Raw genomic sequence first — 17,303 nt, forward strand, 5'->3', positions numbered from 1 at the left:
GCCCAGTCTAGAATATCTAGAACAATCAAGACCACTTTGCAAATAGCAGGTTATTCATGTGAGAATGTGACTCAAAGGAATCATTAATTTTCTTGGTGTATTTCTCTTTTCATCAGCCCCAAATGGAGGAGCATGTTGAGAGCTCCATACCCTCTTCTTGGTTTCTTTTCAGCTCTATCTCAAATTCCGAGCTGTAATTTGAAGAGCACTTAGAATTTCCACACACGAGTGTGCAAACACACACACACACACACACACACACACACACACACACACGCATACTTCTCCCAGTCAGTACTGCTTATAGAGTGTCTTTATCCACTTTACTGTTAGTTTGAGGAGCAGACAAAATATGCACAGGATAGATAAGCTTTGACAGGAAGCAGGAGAGACAGCCAAGGTCTTGAACCCAGGATCCTACCCAGGAACAGCATTTCTGCAAGAGTCTAGGTCGGCCAAGAAGCTGCACATGTCTGCGTGGGGAGGGCTAGCCCAGCTTCCACGTTTGATACGGGCATTGCTTCTAGTGTTTGTAAAGCTCTACTGACCCAAGCGTACCCTTGTCAGATATTACCTTTGTACTTGGACAACTTTGGTGTAGAGGACAGGAGAAGGGCAAGAGAGTTGGTGTTTTTAACACCCATCCACTAGCACTGTGTCAAAGACTTTACTGCCATTGACCCAGTTTGCTCTGTATCCACAGCACTACATAGTGTTGTTGTCCCCTTTTACAAAAGAGGCCAACGGACTCTTTGACAGTTAAATACCTTACCTCAGGTCTTGTATAGCTCATGCAGGAAGGAGGTGGGATGGCGGCCTTGGCGGTCTGCTCAGTGTTTTACGTATTCAGGAGCATGCAGCCTCAGTCACTGGTGCTTTGTGTGCCTTGAGGGGACACCCAGGCAACATCTCTGCTCACATTGCCACCTTGCCCGTCAAAAAAGAAAGCAGTTCGTGATCCACATCACTTAATCCATCCTCCTGAAAGTTCTGTTGGCAGGACACTCATGCTTCAGTAAGCAGGAATAGGTGCGTGGTGCGGGAGCCGAATAAGCCCGAGAAGCTCGTCTGGGGGCTGTGGTGGCAGACGCAGCTCTGGCTGCCTGGAGGGCCGGTGCTACTTCCAGGCTGGTCCAGGCAGACTGACTGAAGCGGCCTCTTAAAAAGGTTGGTCAAGTACAGCTGGGCCGCAGGAACAGGGCACACAGCTGCTGTCCTTTGTCAAGCTCCAGAGTATGGAAATGGCTCCAGAAAAATTCCTCCAGGATCCCAGAACCTCCATAGCTACTGGTGCTACTTAAGGAGTGAGTGGAGGACGAGACGGTTCTTTCACAGGCCACAAGGCAGCCAGCTCCAATGTCCTGGCCTTTCTCTCTCCTCCTTGTGGACTCTGAGGAAGAAGGGGCGAGAATACAGGCTCAGCAGAGACTGGTTTCTCCTCTCTGCTTGGCCCACAGGGAAAAGCCATGTAGATGCACGTCTGTGTGAAAAAGAGAAATGGGAGGTGTTTCCTTCCCTTCGCCTCCCTTTTACTGTGTGTCAAGCACTTTACAAACACCAGCTCATTTAATACCCAGTACAGCCTTTTGAGAAGGTTTTTCACATGGGAAATTGGGGCTTAGAGATATTTAGAGACCTGCAGGTTAGTAAGAAGAAAGCCAGAATAGGAACCCAGATTTGGCCAGTTTCAATGCCCTGTCAAAGTATAATTTTCAAAATTAGAATTTCGTCCTGTGCTCACTACATAAGTCTATGAGAATTATGCCAAAGTTCAAAAGAACTTCTTACTGAAGGAATCAGGAGATAACAAAACTGGTTAAAAGAATTTGAAAAACACACATGAAGAAAAAGAATGATGGGGAATGATAGGATACGGTTATCGTCTCTATCAGACAAAAGTAATTTCATCTTGTCACTTTCCTACAGGTTAACAGCTCAGTTTACGGAGTCTAGGGTCTAACTGATATTTAAGTCTAGTGACCCATAAGCAAACTTATTAGATGCTGCTCTTATACAATACTGAAAGACAAGCGATTATATTTTTGGCCTTATTTCTAAGTTTTTATGGTTTTTCTTAACAGTCAATAACTTCAACCATTCTTTTAAATTGCCTCCATTTCTATCTCCCTAATTTTTCTCTCTTTCTAACCCACCTCAGTAAGAAAAATGGATGTGACATTATAAACTTTTTACAATGAAAAGAAATCTGGACAAAATCTTAAGGTGATAGGAGACCTGGATGTCCCTGAAACCCCAGAGCTAGGGGCCCCTTTTAGCTCTCAGGTAACTGGGCTGATGGCCACATGTCCTTCTGGCACGGTTCCTGGACCTTAAAGCTATAAATAGCCAATAACAGATCTGCAGACATTTCCACCCATCGCTCCTCACCCAACCACTCCGTTACAAATGAGCTGACCTGTGATGGAGACCAGAGCCATGTGGAAAACAGCTGGCGACCAAGAATTTGTCAGCTAAACTCCAAACAGGCAAGAGCTCTCAGCCCTTGAAGGCTTAGGTTCCTAATGAATCAGTGAAACTCTGGCATCGAAATCCTTGCACAAAAGGCACATGTACGAATCCCTGATTCACAAGCATCCCAAACCCACTGTTACTGGCATCTGGAGTTGACAGCTTCCTGACACAGAGCCATCAGATACATCTGTGAGAATTTCTGGCTTTCTGATCACATGGAGGTTTGTGAATATGGCAAACAGCCTTAGAGAAACTAGCCCAGTGGCTGCTCTAGTAAAGTGAGGTGTCTAAGACAAAATGACTTAAGAGTGTTTCATTGAACTTTACTGCAGCAGTAACCTTGTTTGTGAAATGTCCCCCGCATACAAGCCCCACCCCGGAAGTGGATGTGCCTAACGTGAGCTGTGCTGAGTGAATCACGCGTTGGGGTGCTACAGATGCAAGTGCGTAAAGCAACTATGTGCTGAGGCTTATCCGAGGGATTTCTGGAAGGTTTCAATATGTTCAAACATAATGATGGAGGTAGCGCCATCCACCCATCGGTGTAATGACTTTGGGCCTCAAAAAAGTGTAGGGACGTGTACGGAAATGCCATTACCCAGGAAGAACGTTTGCCCACTGCCTACACACTGACAGGCCCTCAAGTGATTTTTTGCTTTCTGCTGTCTCTAGATGCTGAGAGAGTTAGAATTAGTCATTCACACATCAGCAAGTATAAATAATAATAATATCATTTGTGGGAAACACCTAAATAACACCGTAACCCAATCCCCATTGTGCAGAATAGTGGCCGTGGTATTTGTTAAAGAAGGGACAGTTTGTTTTTCTCTGAAAAGAGAAAAAAATATTTGACTAGCAGTATAACTTACCTTGAAACCAACGTGTTCTCAAAACCATGAATGAGGCACACCTCTGGGTATGCAGGAGAATATCACAGCATCATTAATGGTGTGTCCCTTGGCAAGCGTGACCGCAATGAGGAAAGATGCCAGGACATTCTCTGGAACTTGCTTCCCGGTGCAGTGAATGGAGCAGATGTGGACATGCAAAAGACCAGGCTGGCAAAGTGCTCTGACCTTGGAGGTAGAAGGCTAGCATTCTCAGTTAGCCATGCCGGAGATCTGTGAGGCCTTGAGTTACTCCTAGAATTCTTTTTGACCAATTTCCAGTCTACAAAATCTGCAAATGCTTTTTTATAAGAACGCTTTTCACTGTAGTTCCGGGCACATCCAACCCACAGGCATAGAGCATGGCACGTCGAGAAGTCAAAGCGACTCCCTTTGCCTTGCCTCACATCAGCTTTCCTGGGGTTGGCGGAATTCTTATAAGAGAATAAGAAGCATTTTCACAAGATGGATTGGGTTAAGCAGAGTGTGTTGTGGGCTGTTGAAATCTTTCAGAATATTCAGCGGTTGTGTTCAGGGTGACAAAGTCGATCCCACCTGGATTTGCGTCCTGGCTCCACTTCACACTAGCTGTGTGTTGCTAGCAACTATTTAGAACTCTCTGTTCAATATATCCCTAACTTACGGGGTGGTTGTGAGGATAACATAAGATAATGTATGCAAAGGCCCTCAACATAGTGACTCACCCAGAGTAACTATCATTTACTGAGGACTTACTATTATTACATATTCAACTGACAGTTATAGAAGACCTACTGTGTGCCAAGGCTAGAGCTGAGATACAATGGAGAATGAATCACCACCCCTACAGTGAAAGAACCTCACAATTTAGAGAGGGAAAGGGACATATAAAGGGCAATTCCAGACCGGATGAAAAGTCATAACTCCAAGATGAATCTGAAGTGCCATGGGAGCCCCTGGAAGGGCCATCCCCTGTGTCCGGGCGTCCAAGCCAGCTTCCTGGCAGAAGGAACATCTCCCCTGAGACCTGGAGGGCCAGCAGGAGCTGTTTAACTCTGGTCGTGTGCACCATGTTCTCTGAACAACTGTGAGGCTATTCTGCCCCCACTGTAGATCGCTCAACCCCAGCAGGGTCTGAGGACACACACTCTTTTATTCCTCATTCCTCATGTTCTAAGTGTGGGGAGGCCATCCCAGGAGAGACCATGCCAACCTGTGTGTGTATGTATGCTTAAAATATAGCTTTTCAAAAGAAATTAAGCAATCTGCCCCAGTATTAATTATTAACCCTTATAAAATCCAACGAAAGAATTAGCTTTAATTTCTTTTCTGTTGCTTCGATTTTCATCAGTTACTATTACTGCTACCATAGTGACCATTGTTGTCGTGATTACAGCTCTATTCAGGAGCTTTGGAAGGAGGTAGTAGGCAAATTCAGAGCTGGGGAGGGGGGACATGATGAAAGCCTTGTGTGAAGGAGAGAGGGCACAATACATGGCATTTTTCTCCCCTCCATGACTCCAGTTTATATCACTAGTTCCTGGTCATTCTTAGCCCAGCATCAAGGGTTAAATAGCTTGGAGTTTTTACCTCAGTACTCAGGCCAAGAGGGGGTGTTTTTCCAGAACCAGGGTCTTTCTGAGAAACATAAAAGTGTGGTCACTACTAGAATTCACTGCATCCACCTTGGAGCTGACTCTTCATGTGTCCCCACAGGGGTCCTGTGGGTATCTGCTGATGTTGGGCCTGACGCTAACCTACTTGCCTCCCACAAGGTCACTGTGATAAATCTTGTTCTTATTCTTGCAAGTCTGTGAAACCCATAGTCCCGTGTTTTATTTAGAGGCTCCCCTAAATTCCAGCAATGACAGAACAGTCATTATTTAAATGATTGCATCTAGTTTTTCTGATCTTCCAATGACAACAAGTGGTGAGGGTTAAGCTATCAGACATCCCCTGACTGTGACCACATCTTCCAACTCTTGGGACATGATGAGAAATACCACGTGAGCTGAGAGAAGTGGTGAGCCATAAACATGTTCTCTGACTTTTGTCACCAATGTGCTCAGGACTGGCACTTCTTGGCGCAATATTCCTATTTCTCCCTTGCATATCCAACCTTGTTCATTTTAAGGTATCAGCTTTGCCTGGCCCGTAGCGCAGGGATTGGGGGTGCCAATGCCTTCACAGAGGACTGCTGGGTGAGAAAGCTGTCGGGGCTTCTCAGCTGTGCCTCTCTTACCCTGCTTCCTCCAGGAGTGGCCGAGCCGACCTGGCAGCTATATACCATGAGCGCATCGACGTGGAAGGTCACCACTATGGCCCCTCGTCACCTCAGAGAAAAGACGCCCTGAAGGCCGTGGACACCGTCCTGAAGTACATGACCAAGTGGATCCAGGTGACCAAAAACAAGAACCTTTGAGCTAACCTTCCTTCTCAGCACTGTCTTTCTGACTCCTTGACTGTCACACCCCTCAACATCTTCCTTCTTGCTGATGATAGCTGATCAGGCCAACAAAGTTTGCAACGGGTCCCTTTTCTCCACAAACTCCTCTTTAAGTACCAAGAGACCTCTTATTTTATAGCCAGGCCAGTGGGATGGAAATGACTCAGATCTCCATTATCGGCTGGCTTTGCTGGCGAGGAGGCCCCGCTCTTTACCAAAACCTAGTAAGTCTAGTAACCAGCTTGGCACGGGCATGGGAGCCAGACCTGATTCTGCCACATTCTGGCTGAACGACTTTAAGCAAGTTATTTTTATTAACTATCCTGGGCTTTATTTTTCACGTCTGTGAAATAGGCGCACGATAGCCCTCATACTACCACAGAAGTTTGTCAAAAAAGCCGACGATGACAGCAGAGCGCGCCTCACAAGGTTAAAGGCCCATCCACGTTATCTTTAGCATCGCTGGATTGGAGACTGCCCTTCGCACTCCCCTCTCCAAAGTGCTTCTGTTGCGATCGTGAACTGTGTCTCATCGGGGCAGAAGAGTAGATGATTAAATTCAGACTTGGTTAAGAGTCTTTTCTCCTATAACGTCTTTACGAGACTTCTTTACAAGAGCGTGTCTCTCGGTGCTGTCGTGACTGCCTTTGTCTGCCCACAGGAGCGGGAGCTGGAGGACGACCTCAATGTCATCATCTTCTCTGATCATGGAATGACTGACATTTTCTGGATGGATAAAGTGATTGAGCTGAATAAATACATCAACCTGAATGACCTGCAGCAAGCAAAGGACCGAGGGCCCGTTGTAAGCCTTTGGCCCGCGCCTGGGAAATATTCTGAGGCAAGAAGCACCAAGAAGGGGGGACAAGCGTGGGTGGACGGGCGAGGGAGGGGAGCATGTCCCCATTCGCCACCACTTTGTGCCCGATCTTTGCCCTGTAGCTTTAATGCTGAAATACAGAGCAGCGTCAGGAGGCAGATGACCTGCCTCACCACTCTCTTGCCCGGTGACCTTCGTGGAGTTGTTCGTCTTCCTGTCTCTGTTTTTTCTTCTGTGGAACAGGCATGCTGGTATCTACCACACTGAATTTTAGTGGAAACTAAATGAGATAAGTGCTCACCATGTTAAGTGCTTAGCCCTTTTCGGGCTATTTTATTGTTGGCTGAAATGCAGCACTTCTCAGGCAAATCTGGGGAATATCAGATACATATACAAAATGCTCTTTCTCTGGAAGAAAGCCAGCAGTCTGATCTGTTTTCATCAGCAAGTCTGAGATAAGAAGGTGATGAATGAACAGAGGCTGAGGCTGTGTGTGCTGTGATCAGCTCCTTATCTCAGGAGCCACACTGCTCGGGTTCAAATCCTAGCTCTGTCATCAACTGGTAACTGGGCAGTTGCCTAACTGGGCCCCTCTGCTGCTTCTCTGTCCATGCGTGTGGTGATGTCATCATCGTAGCTTCCCTCCTGGGCTGCAATAAAGCTCCTAGATGCGTACTGGGCCCACTGCAAGGATGACATATGTGTCACTTATTATGATTACCACCAATGAAGGGGAACGTTCCCAGATGTGGGACAAAGTTCACTTCCCCCAGTCATTGCCCTCAGCACCCTGAGATCACTAGGCCTCTACTTACCCTTCTCTCCAAACAATAATTATAACTGGCAGAACTAGGTGAGTCACCCTGAAAAAATGAGAAGGAACAAATGGCACCTTTGGTTGACTGCTTTGCCCCATGTTGCATCGTCACCCTAGTACAGACTTTGGGGCTTCTACTCCCTCCCAGAGAAAACTGTCTGGACCAGGAATTGAGTCTCTCCTTCAGGATGGCTGCCAGTGGAGGTGCCAACCACGGGGGTGCCAGAAATAGGCCTTGGGTGTCCCTGGTGCCTCCACCTCTCCTCACAGTGGTAATCCCAATTGGTTCTGGTATTGATGGAACACTGGAGTGGGCTAGGCTTTCTTCTCTTTGGCCCAGAGAGAAAGATTCTCCTCCCAACCTTACCCACTCTCGTCAGAGCCTAAGGTCTATCTGTGTTAGGGATGAGGAACATAGTTGCCAAAAATGCCACCCCGCCCCATTCCCATGGTGGATGCCCTTTTTTCTCAGACTCCAGGGTCAGGAAGTGGAGGTGCTGAAAGCGTGACACAATGCCCCTCATTAACTCCCTAAATAGGAAATTAGGAAGACTATTTTACACTTTGATATGTCCCATAGTAAATGGCTTCTCGCAAAGAAGTTCCGTTTTCCTGGCAAGGAAGATCACCTGCATCTCCAACCTGGCACTTAGGGACGTGCCATCTCCAGAGCGCTCGAGCATCAGCAGCTGATGAGCTCGGAAGCGCTTCTCCCAGCGTGGTGTTTCAGGCAGGCAGTTGCAAGATGCCGAAAGCAGTTGGTAGATTATTCAAAAGTGCGGCCTGTGTTTGGGTGACAGTTCATCATGTGATGGACATAACAGTTCGTGAGACCTGCTGTGTATCATCAGAATTTTCCCTTATCCAAAAGCTTTCTGCAAATACACCCTACTTCTGTTAAGAACTATGGGTTGTCTTAAGTAAGAAATCATAACTCCTGGGGCATCAAAAAACCTCTATGAAACAGTCTAAAGACTATTTTCAGAGTTAAGTGGATAAACTCAATGTTATAGTCAGTCCTAGCCAAGAAGAGTTGCTGGCTAAAGGCTAACAAGTCAACATCAGCCAGTTGATCTTAACTTTAGCCATAAGCATATAAGCTGCTGCTAAATATTGGAAATGTGCAGAGTTTACATCCTCATCATGAAACTAGCAGTATAATTAGTGGCAAACAATTAGTACTTTTAAGATTAAAGTGTAATTAGGACATGTTCTAGGTCAAGTCAAAGAACAAGTTCTCTTTCTTAGATTTCGGTGGTATTTAACATCAGGCAGACCAACTTCTCATTTGCCCTTTAATTTTACATTAGCATTTAGACAAGAATAAATTTTTATAATTTGTTCACTAATCATCGAGTAGATACCAAAAAATTATTATAAAATATGTGTAAAGTGTAATGGATAATGCTGTAACAGCACCTTATATTCAAAAATGTTTAAGAACTAGGACATTACCATTACCTATGGTAGCTCCTGTGTGCGCTTGTCAAACCCTATCACCTCTGCAGCCCCCTCAGAGGAAATCACTGTCCTAAATTTTGAGTTATCATTTCCCTCATTCTCTTTATAATTTCATCATATAGGGTCTTTACTATTGTAGTTATTCAAACTTTATGTAACAGGAAAAATCTTGTCTGTATTCTTCTTCAACTTGCTTTTTTTTTTTGGTCTCAAACTGAAATCCCTGAGATTCTTTCAAGTGTTCTGTGTAGCTATGTTTCATTCCTCTTCTTTGCTGTATAATATCCTCCTGCCAAAGTACACCATGATTCCCCTATCCCTTCCACTGTTGCTGGGCATCGGGCTGTTCTAGTTTGCAGTATGTATTCCTCTACACGTCTACAGATGCACATGTATTCTCAATATATCCTTAGGGGTTTACATGTTAGGTCATGGGACATGTGGGTCTTTATCTAGGGTGTTCCTAGATAAAGCCTCCTTGTTTTGAGACATATGAAAGTTTCTCATTTTTATGTAGTCAAATCTGTCAGGTGTTTTGATAGTTTCCTTCTTTGGTCTTATAAAATCCTCCCTTTCCTCTAGGCTCAAAAAATATTCACATACATTTAAGAAAGAGAATGCAAAACTGACCATTCTTGGTTCTCTTTGCAGATATATAACAAACTGAGAACAGTGGAACATATGACTGTCTACGAGAAAGAAGCCATACCAAGCAGGTTCTATTACAAGAAAGGGAAATTCGTCTCTCCTTTGACCTTAGTGGCCGATGAAGGATGGTTCATAACTGAGGTAATTATAAAATATGTGACAATTTATTTATTAGAAAAAGTCTATCAAACAGCCAAAGATAAATATTTACTCAGGTTTTACACTTTAAAGATTTTGTTTTCATATAAGTGTCATTTATTGCATTGTTTCCTTCTTTGGAGAATCAAGAGGCTTGGTCAGGTGACTTTTAGACACACACTGTAGATTTGGACCCAGAATCACAGCTTACACTGCATGGTTCCAGACTCGCTGGATTTTAACAAACCGGCCTTAACTCAGCTACCCAGGCTTACAATGTAACATATTCAGTTTAAAGTGGAACAGTGACTGTGGACCAAAGCAGTTGCTTCAGGGCAGTGAAAAGCAAGGAGATGCTCGGCTTTGCTTTCACCTTTGAGAGAACCGTTCCACAAATAAAGCTCCACAGATCCAGGTCCCCCGTTTGCCAACTCGATTTTACAGAGGAGATTATCTTGCATTTCGGGTTCAAAGCTCAGTTGCCTCATGCTTGAATGACGTCAGCGGCCTCCTACTTATGTGTCTGGACTCCAAGCTCACCAGTCTCTCAGATCAGCTTCTGACATTGGGCCAGCGTGGGAAGGCCCTGCCCGTCAGGGGAATCACGGTCACACTCCATCTAAAATCAGTTCCTGAAGAGAGCATGGTTTATCTTACACATGAGTTTGAAGATGGGTTGCAAATAAATCATGCTACTGACAAAAGAGAGCGGCAGATGTTGGCACATGAGAGGCACTGATCGAGGCCACTGAAGTAGAAGACTGGTATTCAATCTGCTAAAGAGAGGTAGGGTCTTGATCAACAAAAATACTGATCAGGCAAATGAGTGGAAGTTTAGAGACTGAGATGTGGAAAAATAGGGGATCCCTGACATAAATCCAGTCATTTAGGAGGACCGAGTGGTTCTTGCAGGCTCTCAGACAAAGAGAAGCACCTGGTCACCAAGGAAACAAAGCAGATCAGGTCAGAAGTGTCAGCTGTACTGTCCTGAGGCCAGGCTGGGCCCTTCTACAGACTCAGCTTCCTAGACCATGTGATTTTAAGTCTCCCTCGGCCCCTAACCCTCTCTCATCTGAGAACCAAAGTGCTTCTCTTCGCTTGATCACACTGAAGTTCACCTGCTGTGAGATTATTCTAGGCTCTCAGCACTTGCATTTATAGTGGTTTTCTCAGGGCTTTGCACATGCAGCCAAGTGGGCCACCTGTATAGGTGCTTCTCAAACTTTATTCCATAAAGCTAACTTTCCAAGTCACACAAAAAGACTTACACTTGAAATTTTTTCAATTTAGAAATTCTGTTGGAATCACTTTGAACTTTTAAAAGCAAATGGACAACAAAGGTTAATTCATAGTTCACTGTCCCTCATTTCTTAGCATGAATATGTGTATCTATCATTTACTCTCCTGTATTTAGATGAAATCCACCGCACTGAGAGTCTAGCTCACAATAAGGAAGGAGACTATAAGAATGTAAAGGAGATTTGGGGTAATTTACCAAAAAACAGGCTTAGGTAGGCAGAATGGCAAAGCCAGATGGCATCATGAAGACACTGGTCAACTAATGAAGTGCCAACGGGGAGAACCTGAACTCCTCCAGTAGGGTGGGACATGCACCAGTGAAACCACTCCAGCCAAAAGTGCTGTCAGAGAAGGTTCGGTCTGTAAGGTAGCAGACACATTATCTTGCACTAGCACATCCAGCAAGAAGACACATGTTTTTCCAATGAGTGATTAACACAATGAGTGATTGACACCCAAGGGTATCAGCTAAGATGTTATTGTTTATAGTCATAGGCCACTGGAATAAATGTGGTTTAAATAATAAAGATTTATTATCTCGCATAACCAGAAGTCTGGAAGTAGGCAGTTCCATGGTTGGTTTGACGATATCATCAACTCAATGTTATCAAGGCCCTGAGTGAGCTCTTCTGTAATTCTGTTGGCTTTTTCTTCATGGTCACACAATGGCTACTGCAGCTCCAAGCATCACCTCCCTTTAGTCATCCTAAAGCAGAAAAGAAGGGATGTGGCTTATTCTTATATAACCTCTTACTTTCATTAGGGAGCAAAGTCTATATCACAGAATCAGAGGCAGATACAAGTTTTGTCAGACTCTGACAATAAAACTTGGGGGTGGGGTGTCTCTGTTTAAGAAAAAAACACATAATCATTAATATAAAAATTTACGTGCAGGGACCTGTAAGAAACCTATGCGAGTGAGAAGCCCTGATGCTTAAGCTCCTTTAACTACACTGTAAATCTGCTTCTGCCCAGAACCCAAAAGCAAATTTCCCCTTCGTTATCATCAGTCAACTCACCCATGTGGCTAGAAAATTCCTGCCTTGGATCCACTTTGGGGTACTGTGCTGAAGTGCGGACCAGTGGGCCACACTCACAAGGTGACAGTGATACAGGGGCTGGGGATTAGGCAGACTAGGTCCTTGAAACTTAGAATAGCAAAGAAAGGAGGTGGGAAGTGTGCCAACTCCAACATTCTGATAGTGGGGGCACCCTCAGAAAACCCAGTGACAACTCTGGTCTTGTCTTCCCTGCTCCTGGCTCTGCACCCTCTTCTGTATCCCAAAATACCCTTCACTCTACCGAGGGTCCAAGTACCTGCTCCCTTGCTGGAAACTGGCAAATTCCAGTGTCTTCTGAGGGTGAAGCCATATGGCAACTGCATGTTATATTTTATATATAATATCATATATCATGCTACTTTTGTATGTATCACACAAATACATACACACATACATATATTTGTTTGCATAGATCAGAACTAGGACTACCTGTTATTTCATTGTACGGTTTAAGGAGGAAGGAGAAGCCACAAGAACAAAAAGAAAGAATGCCTAACTATTGACAATTACTTGGACAGCTTTTTAAAAATATATAATTATTTCAAAAAAGAGATTTAAGTAATTTTTAAAATATTTGAAGCAGAAATTAAAAAAAGAAGAAATCAGAAGATATATAAGATGTGAAAAAAATAAGATTAGTTCTGAAAGATTAGTGTTAACCCACGAAATATAGCGACTATCAATGTTATCTCACAGCTTTAATTGCTGATAATGGATATTATAAAACTAATCTTCATTTATCATGCCTGGCTCATTAGAAACTCGAGAATGACTTTTCCCCCATAGTGTCAGTGAAATAAACACAAGTTATTATCTTTTCCAGATAACAAATCTATCAAAAATATTTCTTCTTAAAATTTTGGTCAACAATATTATGAAGTAACAACTATCTTGAATTAAATACTTCCTAGTTACTATCTCTAATTCTAGTCTTGAAAATAACACACGACAACATAAAATGGAACACAAATATGGTTCTGAACTTCCTAGCAGCCAACTTGAAAAGGACAATCAATGATATTAATGTAACTTATGATGTCTATAACATACCATCGCAAATGTTTCTCTGAAAAATCATGGTTGTCCCTGAATACCGAGATAAATTTAGGTATCTTACAGTCACTCCTTTTTATACCTTAGTTCCATAGACTGAATACTTTCATCATTTTACTCCTATCTCTGAAATTATGTATTTTTATTTTTAAGACTCAAATGTGAAAATGATAATTTCTGATTCTACTTTGATATAACATTGAGATTATATTAATTCGTCTTCTAAAAAATCCTAAAAATGAGCGCCCTTTCTCACCATCTTAGACTTTTTTCTTTTACATCTTTCCGTTCTTTATTATACTCCCTTGACTGGAGAGAATTGAAAACTCCATCCTATAGCCTCTGTGCCTGGGCTATTAATCTCCCACATTCCATTTGCAAAATCTCCCAACATGGTAAAAGAAGACCCTACATTCTAGTGCACAGCACACGTGTTGCTAGTCCTGTGCTGGATTATATTTTGCATCAACAATAGTGCAAAATTCTCAGAGATGCAAGTGTCTTCTCTGGGTCTGGGTTTGGATGGCAGAAGAGTCTTTTTTCTGGTTTAGCCATGATCAAGAAAACAGTTGAGTAAGGACAAATCGATGCTGATTGGGGGCCAATAAAATAGAATCCCATCTCTCCTTCCTTTCTCTCTTCAGCTGCCATCACATAAACGAGCACGATTTTACTTCCTTGGCAAAAATACCATTCCCATATAAAAACCAACTTTTTGACACCAGTTAAAGTTTTGCAGACTCTAAAGCAGCCAGCTGCTCTAACAGGAAGACTTAACTGAGTTAGTTTTTTTTATTTTTCTTTTAATGGTTGCTTAGAGAACCGTCACTGAAAAAGATAGAGATAGAGAAACAGATTTAATTTGTTACCTGGAACTGCACGTTTAATCCGGTGTGACCACCGATGTTGCCTCGTAAAAACAGCTCATTGCACAGTGGCTCCCTGCAGTTTGCTTCTGCTCCACATTCCTTAACGTACAAACTGGATTTCCAAGCACTGTTGGTGCTTTCCTGGCCTCCTCTCCTGCAAGTGCAGAAATCTGAAGGTGCTCATGTTACCAGAGGACTCAACATGAAGACATGAAAAAACCCAGCCTTCTGCACAGGTCAAGCCCTAGCCCATCACACCTGCCAAGAAGGAAATAAGGCTTCCTAACTCATGCTGCCGCCTCCTCTGTCTCCCTAAGACTTAGCCACTGTCCTCTGGAAACCTTCCCATTGCTTGTCCTTGCCGAGGAATAAGGGTCACACTCTTCACTTGAGCGTTTGAGCCTCAAACAAGCTGGCCCCGCTCTCCCAGCCCACAAGGTTTCCCAGCAGTGCGGGTCACTCACTCATGCTCTACACCCATCCTTCCCCCAGAGGGCGCTTGGAATGGGGCTGGGGCAGACTGGTTGTCACAATGTCTAGAGTGTTCCAAGGGGCCTCAGGAAGCAGGTCCAGCAACACTGAATGTCCTTGGCATATGGGATAGTCAAGAACAACACAGCAAACTACAGAGTGGAGAAATACAACAGGTCATTCCCACCAAACTCAAGAATACTCTTCTATCCTCCACCTTAAAATCCATGTACTACCTAAATTATCAACTGCTACATTCAACAAATACTTGATGAGTGCCTCCTCCATATAACCCAGCAAAATTTGAACTTCGATTAGAGTAAGGAGCCGCTGGGAGCTCCTGTCTTTATGGAGCTTGCAGCCTAGGGAAGGAGTCAAATATTAAATAAACATGCAGGTCGTATAAACCAATAAAAGTGCAATTACAAATTGTGCTAAGTATGATCATGAGAAAAGAATATTCTGGAAGAGGCTGTCTGGGAGGAGAGGGAATCCACTGCAGATGAGGGGGCAGAAGGTCTCTCTGAGAAAGTGACCTCGAGGCTGAAACCTGAAGAATGAGTGGTCATTGAACAGGCAGAGAGAGAGGGGTCACTTTCCAGGCCAAGTGAGTGGGATGCTTGCAGAATCTGAAGTGGGAGAGACAGAGCTTAGAGAATTAGAGGCACCGACAGAATGGACCAAGTGGCTGATTGCGGGGAGTGAGGAGAGGGAAAGTGAGGTGGATGAGGCTGCCCAGGTGAGTGGACCGGGTCATGGGAAAGACAGTATTTTATCTTAAATGCAATGGAAAACCACAGAGAATTTTAGCAGGGGAGCATCAGGATCCATAATCCTCAGCGTGATATAACTCACCACCCACAAGTGAAGCAGAGTTGAGGAACTGAGGATGTGAGCAGTTTCTCCAAAATTCTTACATTTCTTATTCACTCACTAAATACAGAGACTATCAGTGTTATTTCCTACGCCTTTAATTAATAATAATGAGTACTGTAAAAATAATATTCATTTATCATGGATCGTTAGAAGCTTAAGAATGAGCCCTTCTCTACCACCCCCCAAAAGTTTCAATGACACGTGCATCAAGCTATTTTACATTTTGTAGATAATAAATATATCAAGAAAAATTTTTTTCAAAACTATGGCCAACAATAACAACAGCAATAATAGCTATCTTGAATTAAATATCTCTTGGTTACTATCTCTGCATTGTGGATATTGTATTTCGATTTACTGAGTTAACTGAGGCTCAGAGTTTTAAGTGTCTTGCCTAACGTTACAAAGCTAGGACTGACAAAGCCAGGAATTGAACCCAGATAAAACCAGTAAGCCCACAGTCCATCCAGTTCTCCACAGATTTTCCAAATCTTTCATCAAAATGTTCAATGTATTCCTAATTTCATGTTTTGGAGTTACAGACTCACCCTTCTGGTTCCCAGATAAGTCTCAGCTTCTTCACACCAGCAGAAACAGAAGTTCTAAAACTGTCATTTATTTTTTTTCCTTGCTGATGTCAAACTGCATAAACCTCTAGACTAGCTCAGCTGTTCACTTCACTTCCTTTTTCTCTTCTTAACCCCTGGCTCTGTCCTTTCCTATTGCCAACATGGGTGATTTGCACATACACGAACCAGATTTGTCATGCTTGTGCAAATGATTTTTGTAGTGCAAGACAGAAATGCTGGGAATTAGGTGGTTGGGGAGAGGTAACTGCTCTCCCAGCATGCTTCATGCTCTCCGCCCCCAAGCCTACACCCTATGGTTTCAGAGACATCAATCATCCTAATAAATAGTCATACTTCTGCTTAGGGTGCATCTCCTTCTTGACTCCCAGCTGTCCTTTAAGCCCAACTCAAATTCCACCTCTTCCATGAAACACCCAACTCCTCCCTAATTTCCTCCATCTTGGAATTTTCATAAAACCGTGCATCGCTCCCCTGGGTGCTATGTTTGTTTACTTTTGTACTCTTCCTTCTTAGTGTGGAAGCTCCTTGAGGTCAAATCTGAGGCATCTTAATCTTCATTTTCCTCCATAAAAACTAGTATATGGCCGAGGCTCAGAATATGTGTGTGGAATAAGAATTGTTTATTAATAAATATGGAGACAGTTAATTATTGGTTTGACAGGTTATTCACTTTGTAGGTTTGTAAATCAGTAACAAAGCAAACAGAGGAAAGCTAAGTTGGGACCATAACTTTGGATAATTATTAGTAGCCCTAGAAGAGATTTCTACAGAGAAAAGGTGTTGAAACCACTAATGGAAATTATCCTAACTTCTGTTAGCCATAGTTGGAGCCCAAAAGCAGGACACATGAGCCCTCTCTAGTCCCCTCAGCTTCACAGGTTAATTCCTGTGCCCTCTCCTAGAGTGTCGACCTCATGCCACCATGCTCAAAAAGGTAGCCACCATGCTCAGAACCTGGTGAAATATTGTGAAACATGACATTTCATTGCTAATCTTCTAGACTCTTGTTTGAGGAGAGAGAAATGCAACCAATTCGGGCCCATGCTTCTAAAGGAGGGAATATTTGTCTTCGAAGGAAAGATTTATTTTGAAAACTGGCAATGGATATGAAATGCCAGGCTCAATTCTAAGGCCTGTGGATGAATGACAGTTAGGCCTGGACCCAAAATATTTGGGGAAATCAAGACAATCTGGGAACCGTGGCTCCTGAGTTTTCGTGGCAGCTGGAGTGGAGCTGTCCAGGCCTGGCTGACTGGGCTTCAGGAAGCCGGGCGTCGAGTGCTGGAAGCTGCTTGCTTCCTGGCCGTGATTAGGGCCGTCTGCGAAGGCCGTGTGAGAGCACATGCATACCCTCCTCGCCCTTGGCGCACTTCAGGAAACAAGATCCTGGAGGGAAAAAAGAGAGAAAAAGAAACC

At 43.7% G+C, this 17,303-nt stretch overlaps 1 protein-coding gene across 1 annotated transcript in view; it reads left to right on the forward strand.

Annotated features, from left to right (window-relative positions):
• Window positions 1-17,303, forward strand: part of ENPP6 (ectonucleotide pyrophosphatase/phosphodiesterase 6) — a 92,223-nt gene that overhangs the window by 63,159 nt on the left and 11,761 nt on the right. The window contains exons 4-6 of the mRNA XM_011364028.1: window positions 5,595-5,736; window positions 6,446-6,625; window positions 9,534-9,671. Of these exons, the coding sequence (XP_011362330.1) occupies window positions 5,595-5,736; window positions 6,446-6,625; window positions 9,534-9,671 (460 nt within the window). The remainder of the gene's footprint in view (window positions 1-5,594; window positions 5,737-6,445; window positions 6,626-9,533; window positions 9,672-17,303) is intronic.

Source organism: Pteropus vampyrus, unplaced genomic scaffold (assembly GCF_000151845.1).
Source record: "Pteropus vampyrus isolate Shadow unplaced genomic scaffold, Pvam_2.0 Scaffold92, whole genome shotgun sequence".
NCBI lineage: Eukaryota > Metazoa > Chordata > Mammalia > Chiroptera > Pteropodidae > Pteropus > Pteropus vampyrus.